The 14,344-nt window shown below is 40.0% G+C and overlaps 1 protein-coding gene across 3 annotated transcripts in view; it reads right to left on the bottom strand.

Moving 5' to 3' along the window:
- The window catches only part of NFATC3 (nuclear factor of activated T cells 3), a 133,721-nt gene that overhangs the window by 17,948 nt on the left and 101,429 nt on the right, over window positions 1-14,344 (bottom strand). For all 3 annotated transcript variants that reach the window (XM_059998895.1, XM_059998898.1, XM_059998896.1), the window contains one exon: window positions 12,239-13,240. In XM_059998895.1, coding sequence (XP_059854878.1) covers window positions 12,239-13,240 — 1,002 coding nt within the window. The remainder of the gene's footprint in view (window positions 1-12,238; window positions 13,241-14,344) is intronic.

The following is a 14,344-nucleotide window of genomic DNA, read 5'->3' as shown; positions in this document are numbered from 1 at the left end:
TTAATGTGTATAGAGTTGCTGTTTAGGGTGATGAAAAAGTGCTTGAAATACACAGTGGTGATGGCTACACACTACTGTGAGTGTACTTAATGTCACTGAACCATACACTTAAAATGGTTAAAATGGTAAATTTTATGTTATGTATATTCTACCGAATTTTAAAAATTTCAAAAACAAACTGTGTGGGACTTCCCTGGTGGTCCAGTGGGTAAGGCTCCACACTCCCAATGCAGTGTGCCTAGGATCAATCCCTGGTTGGGGAACTAGATCCTGCATGCCTGCCGCAACTAAGAGCCCGCATGCTGCAACTAAGAGTCCATATGCCACAACTAAAGAAGCCCACATGTTGCAACTAAGCATCCCCATGCCACAACTAAAAGATCTCATGTGCCGCAACTAACACCTGGCACGGCATAAATAAATAAATAAAATAAGTATTAAGAAAAAAAACTGTGCGTTTTCTCATAGGAGAACATTGTATGAAATGACTGAATGAGGTTTTCACAGATCGAACCATTGACTCAAAGCAACACCTGGGGCTTCCCTGGTGGCGCAGTGGTTGGGAGTCTGCCTGCCGATGCAGGGGACACGGTTTCGTGCCCCGGTCCGGGAAGATCCCACATGCTGCAGAGCGGCTGGGCCCGTGAGCCATGGCCACTGAGCCTGCGCGTCCGGAGCCTGTGCTCCGCAACGGGAGAGGCCACAGCAGTGAGAGGCCCGCGTACCGCAAAAAAAAAAAAAAAAAAAAAAAGCAACACCTGGAGGACTTCTGTAAATCCCTCTTAAAATTTATAAATCTGGGATATGGAATCTGTTCCTTTTTAAAAATTTTTTATTTATTATTTATTTATTTAGGCTGCGCTGGGCCTTAGTTGTGTCATGCAGACACTTAGTTGCAGCATGCATGCAGGATCTAGTTCCCCGATCAGGGATTGAACCCGAGCCCCCTGCATTGGGAGCATGGAGTTTTACCCACTGGACAACTAGGGAAGTCCCAGAATCTGTTCCTTTTATTAAAAAGTTTTGAAAAATTAAATATTTATAAATTATGAAATATGTCTGTGGGAAGATGAGCAAAATTTCCCCACTCGTCCAAGCTGCCATTGACCAAGTTGCTTACTTTAGCCACCTTATCGATATATAGGCTTTTCTGGTTTATACAAACAGACAATGATCTGGTGGGTATTAGAAAAGAAAGGCTTTGGAATCGTAGTGTCGTCACTTACTAGATTGGTGACCTAAGGGAAGTTGTTTAACCCTTGTAAATCTGTTTATTTGCTTGTGAATTTGTTTACTTATTTATTCAAAGTCTCCTGAAATATAAGTGTAGGCACTCTGCAACATTTTATAGAAATACAATTATTATTACCTAAATTGATAAAGGCAGGACAATTAAATTATCACTTAATGACCTCATCTAGTCTGGTGGCTTTAACTACCTCCTGCATGCCAACAACCCTCAAATTTATATCTTCAGTCTATAACTCACTTCCAAACTCTAGACTTCAGCCAACTGACTACTTTATATCTCTACTTGAATGTTCAACAGATACCATAAACAAAACACATCCAAAATTGAACACCAGATCTTTCTCCAAAACCTGCTCCATCCAGAGCCTTCCCCATCTTACCTGACAGCAACGCCATCTTTTCAGTTGCTCAGGCAAAACCCCATTGGTGTCATCTTTAACTTCTTTCTCTCACATCTCACATGGAATCTGTCAGGAAATGCTACTGGCTCTACCTTTAAAATACATCAAAAATCAGTCCATCTCTTAGTCCAAACCATCATTTCTGGCCTGGATTACTATAATAGCAACTTAACTGGTCTCCCTGTTTCTGCCCTTGCCTCTCTACCCAGCAGCCAGAGTGACCCTGTTAAAACCTATATCAGGGGCTTCCCTGATAGCGCAGTGGTTAAGAATCAGCCTGCCTCGCAGTGGTTAAGAATCCGCCTGCCAATGCAGGGAACATGGGTTCAAACCCTGATCTGGGAAGATCCTACATGCTGCGGAGCAATTGAGCCCATGCGCCACAACTACTGAGCCTGCACTCTAGAGCCCTCGTTGCACAACTACTGAGCCCACATGCCACAACTACTGAAGCCCATGCACCTAGAGCCCATGCTCCACAACAAGAGAAGCCACCACAATGAGAAGCCCGCGCACCACAACGAAGAGTAGCCCCTACTCGATGCAACTAAAGAAAGCCTGCGTGCAGCAACGAAAACCTAATGTAGCCCAAAAAAACAACAGTAATTCTTAAAAAAAAAAGAATCCACCTGACAGTGCAGGGGACATGGGTTCGAGCCCTGGTCCGGGGAGATCCCACATGCCATGGAGCAACTAAGCCCGTGTGCCACAACTACTGAAGCCCATGTGCCTAGAGCCTGTGCTCTACAAGAGACGCCACCACAATGAGAAGCCCATGCACCGCAATGAAGAGTAGCCACTCCTCGCCACAACTAGAGAAGGCCCGCGCCCGCAATGAAGACCCAACAAAGCCAAAAATAAATAAATTAAAAAAAAAAACAAACCTGTATCAGATCATGATGACTCATCTGTTCAAAACTCTACAACAAAGGCCTACAAGACCCTATGTAAGAGTTCTTAAAAGTGTGATCAAGGACATGTGGGGTTCCCTGAGGACTTTTAAGGGAGTCTTCGAGGTCAAAATTCTTCTTATAATAATACCAAATTTTTTTGCCTTTTTCATTATCATTCTCTCCTGAGTTTACAGTGGAGTTTTCCACTCGGAAACAAATTGTATGTGATGACTTCATTGCTGTGATGGGTGATGGAAAGTGTCTGTGTATTCTTTTTTTTTTGGTACGCGGGCCTCTCGCTGTTGTGGCCCCTCCCATTGCGGAGCACAGGCTCCGGACGCGCAGGCTCAGCGACCATGGCTCATGGGCCCAGCCGCTCCGCAGCATGTGGGATCTTCCCAGACCGGGGCACGAACCCGCGTCCCCTGCATTGGCAGGCGTACTCTCAACCACTGCACCACCAGGGAAGCCCATGTCTGTGTATTCTTGTTTTCAAAAGTTCTCAGTTTTAACTTCTAATACAAATAAAAACTGATACATACAAACCACCTAAATAAAAGTTCTTGGGGATCCTCAAAAATTTTTAAGATTATAAAGGAGTCCTGAGAAAGTCTCTTCAGCAAGTGGTGCTGGGAAAGTTGGACAACTGCATGTAAATCAATGAAGTTGATTTACACACCCTCACACCATGTACAAAAATAAACTCAAAATGGCTTAAAGACTTAAACATGAGACATGACACCATAAAACTCCTAGAAGAGAGCATAGGAAAAACATTCTCTGACATAATACCAATGTTTTCTTAGGTCAGTCTCACAAGGCAATAGAAATAAAAACAAAAATAAACAAATGGGACTTAATCAAACTTACAAGCTTTTGCACAGCTGAGGAAACCATTAAAAAAAAAAAACAACGAAAAGACAACCTACGGAATGGGAGAAAACATTTGCAAATGATATGACAGACAAGGGCTTAATTTCCAAAACATATAAACAGCTCATACAACTCAACAACAAAAAACCAAACAACCCAATCAAAAAATGGGCAGGGGCCTCCCTGGTGGCACAGTGGTTGAGAGTCCACCTGCCGATGCAGGGGACATGGGTTTGTGCCGTGCCCCGGTCCGGGAAGATCCCACATGCCGCGGAGCGGCTGGGCCCGTGAGCCATGGCCGCTGAGCCTGCGCGTCCGGAGCCTGTGCTCCGCAGCGGGAGAGGCCACAACAGTGAGAGGCCCGCGTACCACAAAAAAAAAAAGGGCAGAAAACACATGGGCATGCTAACAGATGCTCAACATCACTAATTATTGGAGAGATGCAAATCAAAACTACAATGAGGTACCACCTCACACTGGTCAGAATGGCCCTCATTAAAAAGTCTACAAATAAATGCTGGAGAGGGTATGGAGAAAAGGGAACTACACTGTTGGTGGGAATGTAAGTTGGTACAGCCACTATGGAAAACAGTATGAAGATTCCTCAGAAAACTAAAAATAGAATTACCATATGATCCGGCAATCCCACTCCTGGGAATATACCCAGACAAAACTATAATTCAAAAAGATACGTGCACCCCTATGTTCATAGCAGCACTGTTCACAATAGCCAAAACATGGAAATAACCTAAATGTCCACTGACAGATGAATGGATAAAGAAGATGTGGTACATATATACAATGGAATACAACTCAGACATAAAAAAGAATGAAATAATGCCATTTGCAGCAACATGGGTGCAACTAGAGAGTATCATACTAAGTGAAGTAAGTCAGACAGAGAAAGAGAAATATCACATGATATCACTTACATGTGGAATATAAAATATGGCACAAATGAACTTATCCACAGAACAGAAACTGACTCACAGACATAGAAAACAGACTTGTGGTTGCCAAGGGGGGCGGGGGGAAGGAGAGGGATGGACTGGGAGTTTGGGTTTGGTAGATGCAAACTATTATGTTTAGAATGGATAAACAACAAGGTCCTAATGTATAGCACAAGGAACTATATTCAATATCCTGTGATAAACCATAATGGAAAAGCATATAAAAAAGAATGTTTATGTGTGTATAACTGAGTCACTTTGCTGTACAGCAGAGATTTGCACAACACTGTAAATCAACTATACTTCAATTAAAAAGAAAAAAAAAAGGAGTCATGAGACCAAAAAGTTTGAGAACTGTTGCCCTACACGTTTGGCTCCCCATTACCTCCTTGACCACATCTCCTACTACTTTCCCTCTAGATACCTCATATTCCAGCCACACTGGCCTCGTTGCCATTCCTCAATAAGCCAGACATGCTCTTACCTTAGGGTCTTTCCTCTGCTTGTCCCTTTGGCCTAGAATACTCTTCCCCCAGGTATCTACATTGGTAATTTCCTCATCTTCAAGGTTTTTTCGTCTCATCTTCAAGTTTTTGATCAAATGTTACCTCATCAATGAGGTTTATTTACTGTATTTAAAATTGTACAGACTTCCCTGGTGGCACAGCAGTTAAGAATCTGCCTGCCAATGCAGGGGACACAGGTTCAATCTCTGCTCCAGGAAGATCCCACACACCGCAGAGCAGCTAAGCCCGTGTGCCACAACTACTGAGCCTGTGTGCCACAACTACTGAAGCTCACGAGCCTAGAGCTCGTGCTCTGCAACAAGAGAAGCCACTGCAATGAGAAGCCCGCGCACCACAACGAAGAGTATCCCCTTCTCGCCCCAACTAGAGGAAGCCCTCACGCAGCAACAAAGACCCAACACAGCCAAAAAAATAAATAAATAAAAAATAAGTAAATAAAATATTTTTGTCCCTGTGAATGGGTCATTTCCAAAGGAACTCAGAAACAGGATAAGAATTTTAAAACAGAATACATCTTTAGACACTGGCTTTGTATCTTACACTTGACAGACATCAGAAAGTTACTATGTTTATTGTGTTTATAGAAGTGAGATTATATAAAGTAATCAACGATAGTTATTTCAGAAGCCACTAAACACGTGCAAGACAATCTAAATTTCAGACAGACCTGGATTCAAATGCCAGTCCCAGTGTCTGTGGTCATATAACACTGTGCTTAAACTCTCTCAGCCACATCTCTGAAAATAAGGTTAATAATTCACTTTTTACAGATTGTTGGGAAGAACTAATGAGCTACTAGCAAAGTGCCTACCACAGTGTTCAAAAAAAAAGTTTTATTATCAAGAAACAGTAACCATAATTCATTATTATTATTTTTAGATTGTAAAACATTTATCACAGATACATCCAGGTTTCAAAGATGTTAACATGTCTGAAATAAAAAGTGCCCAATAGAATCAATGAAATACATACTATAAATAGTGTTGGGGCAACCAGTGAAGTATTTAAAAACTAAATTTAGATCCCACCCTCAATACCTTACAACTCTGTCTTATACTCCAATAAAGTCTAGGTTAAATAAAAAATTTAAATATTAACAGTAAGATCATTCAAGTCCTAGAGGAAAATATAAGTGGGAACTTTGTATAACATTGGGGTGAGATAAGCCTTTCTAAACAAGATTCCCAAAGCACAGATCAAAAAGAAATGCTGTGGAGCAACTGAGGCCGTGCGCCACAACTACTGCGCCTGCGCTCTAGAGCCCATGAGCCACAACTACTGAGCCCATGTGCCACAACTACTGAAGCCCATGTGCCTACAGCCCGTGCTCCACAACAAGAGAAGCCACCACAATGAGAAGCCCGCGCACCACAACGAAGAGTAGCTCCCACTCACTGCAACTAGAGAAAAGCCCTCGCGCAGCAATGAAGACCCAATGCAGCCAAAAATAAAAACAAACAAACAAACAGAAATCAAAAAGAAAAGATATATTAGGTTGGACCACCTAAATATTTTACATTTCTATAGACCAAAACACTATTTTAAAAACTGGTAAACAAACGAACTGGCAAAATATATATGCAATACATGTGAGACAGAAAATTAATTCATTAATTATTTTTAAATACACTTTTTGAAGTGAATTTATTTTGAAGACTTCTGATATGCTGTGATATGCTGGCTATTTACTGGTAACCTCTCTTGGATTTTTCCCAGTTTATGTATAAATTTTAGTGTCAAGTTGATTCAAGGAAAAAATTTTGTTCATATACAATATAACTAATTTGTGCCATGTAAGATAACACAGACACACCTGACATGAGAAATAAAAGGTCTTCTCAAATGCTTGCTCTTGCTTCACTGGGTCTAAAAATTAAATTTTCTTATTATATGTCCAAGAGTGGTTGTGTCTAAGGTCCTGAATCCCCATCATGATCCATTCTGCATAAGCCATGATCCAAAGCCTACATGGGTATTATTTGTGGGACTTTTTGCCTCTGGAATTATCCATCATAAATATGTTTGAGGCTGGATGGTACATGTATGCCTCCCAGAAGAGTATTCATGAGTTACCCAGAGTCCTAGTTGAAAGAGAAAGTTCAGTATTATCTACCTCCCTTCACTACTGAGCCCCTAAGTGATTCAACACCTCATTTGGGACCCAGTCTCATCATTGGCTATGCATGGCTTTCTTTTGTTTTATTTATTTAAATACAATAAACACCATTAAAGGAGTATCCAACAGGTGGGCTAGCACACTGACAATAATATTTACCCTTCTGCTCCTCCATACCAGTCTCCTGATTTTCCCATCCAAGTTAATCACCTGAATCTTGTATTTATCATTTCCTTGCAACTGGAAAGCAGGTTCATCTGCTTGTCACCTATATAGAACTGCAGCAGCAGAGGTCACGTCTAGAGTCCCTGTTTACAGTCAAATTAGCAATTGCCCTACATTCAGGATCAGCATGTTACTGCACAGAGCCTGCAAGTGGCAGTGTCAGTTTTCACCACAGCAGCAGGTCAGGCTATATTTAACATGTACCCTCTTCTCTGCTGAAGAGCTGTAGCTACGGTTCTGTTAGTCTGTGAAAGAAGGAGGACAAGGGGGAATTGAGGGACTCTAATGGAAAGTTCTTACTGGATTCAGCTCAATCACAAATTAAATGGGCCTGTATTTAAAAGTCTAAGACAGTCTAGTTTAACAATACTATAATCTTAATTAAAATGCTCAAAACACAGCTGTGACAATTTCTATGTTTTTGTACTGTTTTAATGTATATCACTTGGTCCAAATCTGGGACATACACACCATAATGCACAGAAGTGTTTAGGAAAAATTACAGCTCCAGGCACACAAACTTTAACATCTGAGTAAACACTCACTGATAATTTTACAGAGTAGCACATGCTTTCCAAGCAGGGGCAATGGTACACTTAGGTAGCAAAGAAAAATGAAAGTAGCAAAAGAATTTTGAACAATACTCTAATTGGTTGAGTAAGTATATATTACAGCCTTCCAAGGGGACTGCTTGAAAGAGAACATCAATTGGTAAAGGTCAGTATTCTGCTGCTGCTACTACCCCAAGGAATAATCCCCCTGAGGAGGGAGTCGCATTACTCTGAAAACGAGAAATGCTTCTGGGACTCTTCTGAGTTTGGAAGACTGACATGAGGGGTCAAAATCACCTCAATGAAACTGAACAAGGATTCAGTTTCTGAACAAACTAAACTGCAAAGTTTAGTCCTGGGTTCCAAAAACATATGTAAAAATCCACAGTGGAGAGGTGGGGGGTGGGGATACAGAATGGATGTGATTTAGTTATGACTAATGACTAGCACTTATGACTCACTAAATTAACAGCAAGATGGAGCTAAGAAAATCCCCTGACCTAACACCAAACTGATAAATAAAGTCTTCCGAACAAGGAAGGTGACGGTCCCAATCCACTTTGAGCTGGCTAGAGTGTTCCCTTCTGGATACGCCCTGCGAAAAGGAACTAAACACCAGGGTTCAAACAGAAGGGAACTACCATGTTAGTGAGGCTGAGGGAAGGATGAAATTGCTGGAGTGTTTTTAAGACGTGGGAAAGAGATCAAGATTTCACAGATGTGAAGGATTATTACAGAACAATGATTAGATTTGTTCTGCATTATTCCAGAGGCATCAGAGCCCACATAAAACAAGGGCAGCTGGAACTTAAAAGGCCCTGAGATTTTCCAAAGAATCTGGAGATGAAGAGACCAACAGGAATATAATATCACTAGGGATACCAGAGTATGAATTCCAGTGTGAAAGACGAGGATGGAGCAGAGAGCCTTTAAAACTTCATCTATACTGAGAATCTAGAATTTTAAGATTGCCCTGGCCCCTCTCACAAACCAAGGCTCTGCTAAGAAAACAGCACTTTCTTTCATCTATTCTGCTTGCTCTACATCCACAGTCTCAAACCACAGACTGATGAAAAACATGATTGCAGATACTGAAAAAGCTCTTAGAGTACTGAATTAGGAACCAGGAGACTTGGGTTTTAGTCTTTACTCTGCTATTAAATCAGTGTTACCCTGGATGAATACCTTAAGCTATGTAAAACTCAGATTCTTTATCTATAAAATGGGGGAGCTGTATTACAGTATTTTTAGTTCTACAAGTCTTGAATTTCTGAGCTGAGGTGCACTAATATCTTCTCTATTAAATGTCACTGAATTTATAATAAAAAATTAAGGTGTTAATGTCCGTATTTCTAAAAGTAACAGTCAAGTAATACCTGAATGATTCTTGACAGACTCCATCTTAATTAAAAATTTCAAAAATAAAAAGGATATTTTATTTGTCTTAATCTTTAATTTGATAAAAAAGGGGTAAATAAATATAAAACAAATAGGATTAATGAAAGTTATTAGGATTAGATGATAAGTATATTTAACTAGTATAACACAAATTTAAAGAAATTACTTGTGTCCTCTAGTTGCGGAGTAGAAATTACTTTGTACTTAATGCTTAGCACAATATAGAAAAGGTAAAATTAAACCTGAGCTCAAGCTAACTGCAAAGTTCACTTTAAGTATTTCTAATCCTTTTTGGCGTGTTTTATGGCTTACTTTTAAAGCTTATCAGAAAGGGGCCATTCAAGTACTACAGAGTTCCAAGTACTGGGGAGTTCAAGGCCTATGAAATATGTTATTATTGTTTTTTTAAAGAATTTATATTAAAACTCTGCAGAACTGTAGGATTTTCTAAGCCTCTAGTTTACCTTCAAAGGCAAATCCCCAAAAAAAGGGCAAATCCAAATAACATAATCAATGAGTCAGTTGGCAAACATCAAAAATGCATTTGATATTTGACAGCATCAAAATGTAAATTGCAAAAATTATACATCCAATAATCTGAGGTGCCCAGGAGTGTATTTTAGTTCTCCCACCCCCTCTTTAATTACTGCTAGCACCACTGAACTTCTTTTTTTTTTTAAGCTTTTTTGTGGCTGCACCGCACAGCATGCAGGATCCTAGTTCCCCGACCAGGGATTAAATCCACGCCCCCTGCATTGGAAGCGCAGAGTCTTAACCACTGGACCACCAGGGAAGTGCCACCACTGAGCTTCTATCAAGTCTCCTGATAGGTGGCAATAAGGGAATTCATTAGCCAGTCCTTGTCCTCTGTGGGGAACTTTGCTTAATTGTGAATGGAACAAAAATGAAATTGCTTTTATATTTGCCCTCATAGACCTCATTTTTCCAGATTCTCTGTTTCTGCAACATATCTTCACATATTCAAAAGAATCTTGACACATTCGAAAGATGAAATAAATAAAAATTCCATAAAGCCTTTCTTTCCAATTTGCTGTTCCCCCCAAAATCACTCAATCTGTGGTAAATTAGAAAGAGCAGGTTCCAGCTTTGGTCTCTTTTTAGAAAAACAGTCTTCATTTGGAAAGAAAATGAGCTGGAATACCCAGCAGCTATGAGACCTGCTTAATAAATCTTGTGTTTTCAGTGGCATCACTGAAGTGGTAGGTTATCACACTCCAGGTCTCACCCTTTGTTTCAGGGATTAAAATTCTAAACACAAACCTTGAAAGCAATACAAGTGTGACAGATCAGATGCTGTTGTGAACATATATTCGTGCAGTGAAATTCTGCACATGCATTCCTAGAGAATGTTCCACTATTCTCTAGGAATTAAAAAAGCTTGGGGGATCCCCTTTAGTGCTGTGTTCTAACCACCACGGCCTGCTGTTGCTGGGGGGCAGCTGTAGTACTGCAAGAAAAAGACTAGACTGAAAAGACCTGCCTCCAGTCTCAGCTCTGCTACTTACCAGTTATGTGATCTTCAGAAAGTCTGATTCTCTAAATATAGCTATCTAGAGAATCAGTAAGAGTTAAATTAGATAACAATGCTATGCAAATTGTGGGTTTTGCTTGTTTACAGCTATACCTTCTGTCTATACACAAATGACCTGGCATATCCCCTTGTGGCTTTGAAAGCCGTCCTCCACTATGCCATCTGCCCTCCAGCCACAGAAAATCATGCTTTCCCAGACATAGCTCTATGTTTCTGCTTCTGTTGTCTGGTTTTCCCTTTGATTCTCATTTACTGATACTACACTTGTTCTTAGCCAAAAGGATAAGAAGTGATTGATCCTTATTTACTGAAAAATATATTCATCCTCCAAGACTGGCTTAAAAATCATCTCCTCAAGGAAGCCTCTCTGAATCCTTCTAATAGAATCTTTCACATCTCTTTGCTGATCTCCCAATGTGCTTCTTTTATATCTTGGTTGTAAGTGACTAAGACCTACTGCATCATTGTATCCTCATATACTCATCTGACAGTAAAGCCCTGGTGCCAGGTCAGGGCTAGGGTGGGGGCTCCCACATTTTATCATTTTATATACCTTCCTTTTCCCTTATGTTTGGAATTTAAAACCAGCTTTGCAACTAAGTAGTAAATAGTCTCTCCAGATGTATAAAGGAGATGGCTGACCTAGAGTTACTTTTCTACAGATTAATACAGAATCAGAGAGAGAATTAAAATTCTGTGTCCATGTTTCAAATTTTTCATATTGTACAACACTTACACAGGTAGCTTTCACTGAATTCCTATTTCGACAAAATTTCACTACCATATAAATGACAAAGCCAAGAATAAACTCTAAAATTATTACCTGAAAATCCTACCTTGGGGGAATTTTCAATTATTAAAATAATTAATTTCCAGAGTTTGCTGTCCAATTTATGATTTCATAAAAACAGAGGTCTACATACCAACTTGCTACATTTACATAAATAGCTTCTTTTTATCATGGTGCCAACAGCTGTACCAGCAGCAGCAAACCAGTCCGGTCTTGTACCATCACCACTATCTGACTCAGCAAGCTGGCAGGGCCACAGAGAAGCAGGTTCTTTACTTGTGTGAGTCTCCTCAAGGACAAGAACTCTATCCTCATACCTTTCTAGTATTCCTAGCATTTAACTCTGTGCCTTGCAAAGGTTTAATGAATTAACACTTATGAATTCCATTCTCTAGACACTGTGACCTCACTGTATGTTCTGAAAGGAAAAATGCTCAATAAAAGCTCACATCTTCAGTTCCATCACAAATAGGTGGTAGGTTATTACTCAAGGTCTCACCCTTCCCAACAGATATAAGTGGTAAAATAGACTTTAAAGCATATATGTTCATGTCTATCTTCCGAGTCATATATCAACATATTTCTAGTAAAAACAACTTATTAAAAAGCCAAACCATATGCCAATAAACAATCCACGGTAACTTTTTCATGACTCTTAAGGGAAGGAAGTTCCTGGATCTTCACTGCTTCAAAGCATAAAGATGAACTTACCATCATCTAAAGTGATGTCCTGAAGACCAATTGTAGAAAAGTTAGGTTCCTGCTCTTCAGGTTCAGGTTTAATGTTCACAGTTGCCTCATCAGGTGGAAATGAAGCTGGATCGCACAAACTGTGACATAATAAGGACGAAGGTGCAGAAAGACCTCCCTGGCCTGTACTTTGTGCTTGAGTTGAGTGCTGTCCAGAATGCATTCTGGTGGCTAGAGACTGTGATGAGGCAGTTCCTGAGCTAGGAGACTGGTAAGGCATAGGCTGTAGCTGAGGAGATGGTGGCCCAGAAAGTGGTGAACTGGCCAAGGGATGAGAGGTTGCTTGGGAAGCTGTTGTAGCAGTCCCTGAATGTGCAGGACCATACGTAATGGGTTGTAACTGAGGGGAAGGCTGACCTGTAACCTGATCGGCCACTGGAGAAGAAAGAGATCTTTGTCCTGTGTTTGAACAACAGTATCCCATTGACTGCAGATGAGGCAAGGTCTGCACAGAATGAGGTGTGTGGGCTAAGAGATGTCCTGTTGAGCCTGAATTTGAAGAATGAAAAGGTATGGATGATGGTGGCTGACAGCCAAGATTTATTAAATTAGGAAGAGCTGCATCCTGCTGAAACAAAACTGGATCAAATTCTTGACTAGAGGCAGCATTAACAGGAAGACAAGTTGGTCCATTGAATACGACATTAGTTTGCATAGGCTGATAGGAAGACCCTACAGGAGGTGTTGGTGCGACTTGAAAAGGCTGGTGCACAACTGAAGAAGGTATCATATGCTGTTCTTTACCAGCACTCTCATCCCTACACTGCAACTGTGGCAGATGGGTTGAGGTTACCATGGATGCATATGTTAGCTGGATGGGACAAACCAAGCTTCTCTGTGCAGACAGTACACTGTCATGTAGGTGTCCTGTATCTGAAGAAGGCCTCTGGGTCTGGACAGGATGAGGCAATGATGGAACTGAAGACAAATCAATCTCTTCTCTGTGTTCTTGCTTCATCAAAACTGAAAAGAAAGTTATTAATGCAAATGTTATTACATAATACATAAAATAATTATGAAAGGCCTTCATTCTAGGCTACACAACTGTAGTGCACACACAAGCCAGGGGTTGAAAACTCAAATGCCTTCAGGGAAGACAGATAATATAAAATATGTGAAACCAGTAAATAGAAGACAACACGGAGTGGTTCTTGCTTCAAAAGTATTCAAGTTAAAAAAAAAGAAAAAAACCAATACTGCATAGATCTCTATGAAGTGATATTGGAAAGATCTCTAAGACACATTGTTAAGTAAAAAAAAAAGTCAATTGCAGAACATGTGTATATGTCACAATTCGCGAAAAATATTGTGTATGTATATATACACACGCATATACACATGTACACATGTTTTTGCTTATATATGTGTGGATATCTCTGGAAAGATGCACAAGAAACCGATAACTGTTGTGTTTATTGCTGGGAAGGGAAACTAGGTGAATAGGGGATAGGAGCATGAGGAAGATTTACTTTTTACTGTCTAAGTTTTGGGGCCTTTTGAATGTTTTCCACCATGTATATATATTACTTATTTAAAAATAAATAATTTTTTAAAAACCCCAAGATCATTATGAGGTAGGGATTATTATTATCCCTGCCTTATAGATGAGTGAGTATACTGAAGAGGAGATTAAAGACACTAAGATCTCACAGCAGCTAAGTGGTATCATAAGGACTTGAACACAGGTTTTTCTGCCTCCAAAGTCCATGCTTTTATTCACTGCAGTATACTGTATTACCAACGGAAATTCTACTTCACCATTCCACCAAGCAAGCAGAGGTTACAAATACCAATCATCATCCTTTATGACATTAGAAAAGTAGCAGATCCATGAATTAGTTTGAGTCTACTTGATGAAAGGACTGCTTAAAGTAGGAATCAATGCATTTTGCTTATTTTATTTAATATGCATATCAAAACAGAAAAGAGCCGTTAATTTACTGTGCGTCAAAACAACTGATGTCATTGTTTCTCTTGGCAAGCACTTCAGTCCATTTTTCTAAAAATTATCTACTTTAGCCTCATATTGAAGTGCTATAATACATTTAAAAATAATTTTCCTAAATT

The sequence above is a fragment of the Delphinus delphis genome, chromosome 20, assembly GCF_949987515.2.
Source record: "Delphinus delphis chromosome 20, mDelDel1.2, whole genome shotgun sequence".
Taxonomy (NCBI): Eukaryota; Metazoa; Chordata; class Mammalia; order Artiodactyla; family Delphinidae; genus Delphinus; species Delphinus delphis.
The sequence above is the reverse complement of the archived record's forward strand: the minus strand, read 5'-3'. Positions and strand labels throughout refer to the sequence as shown.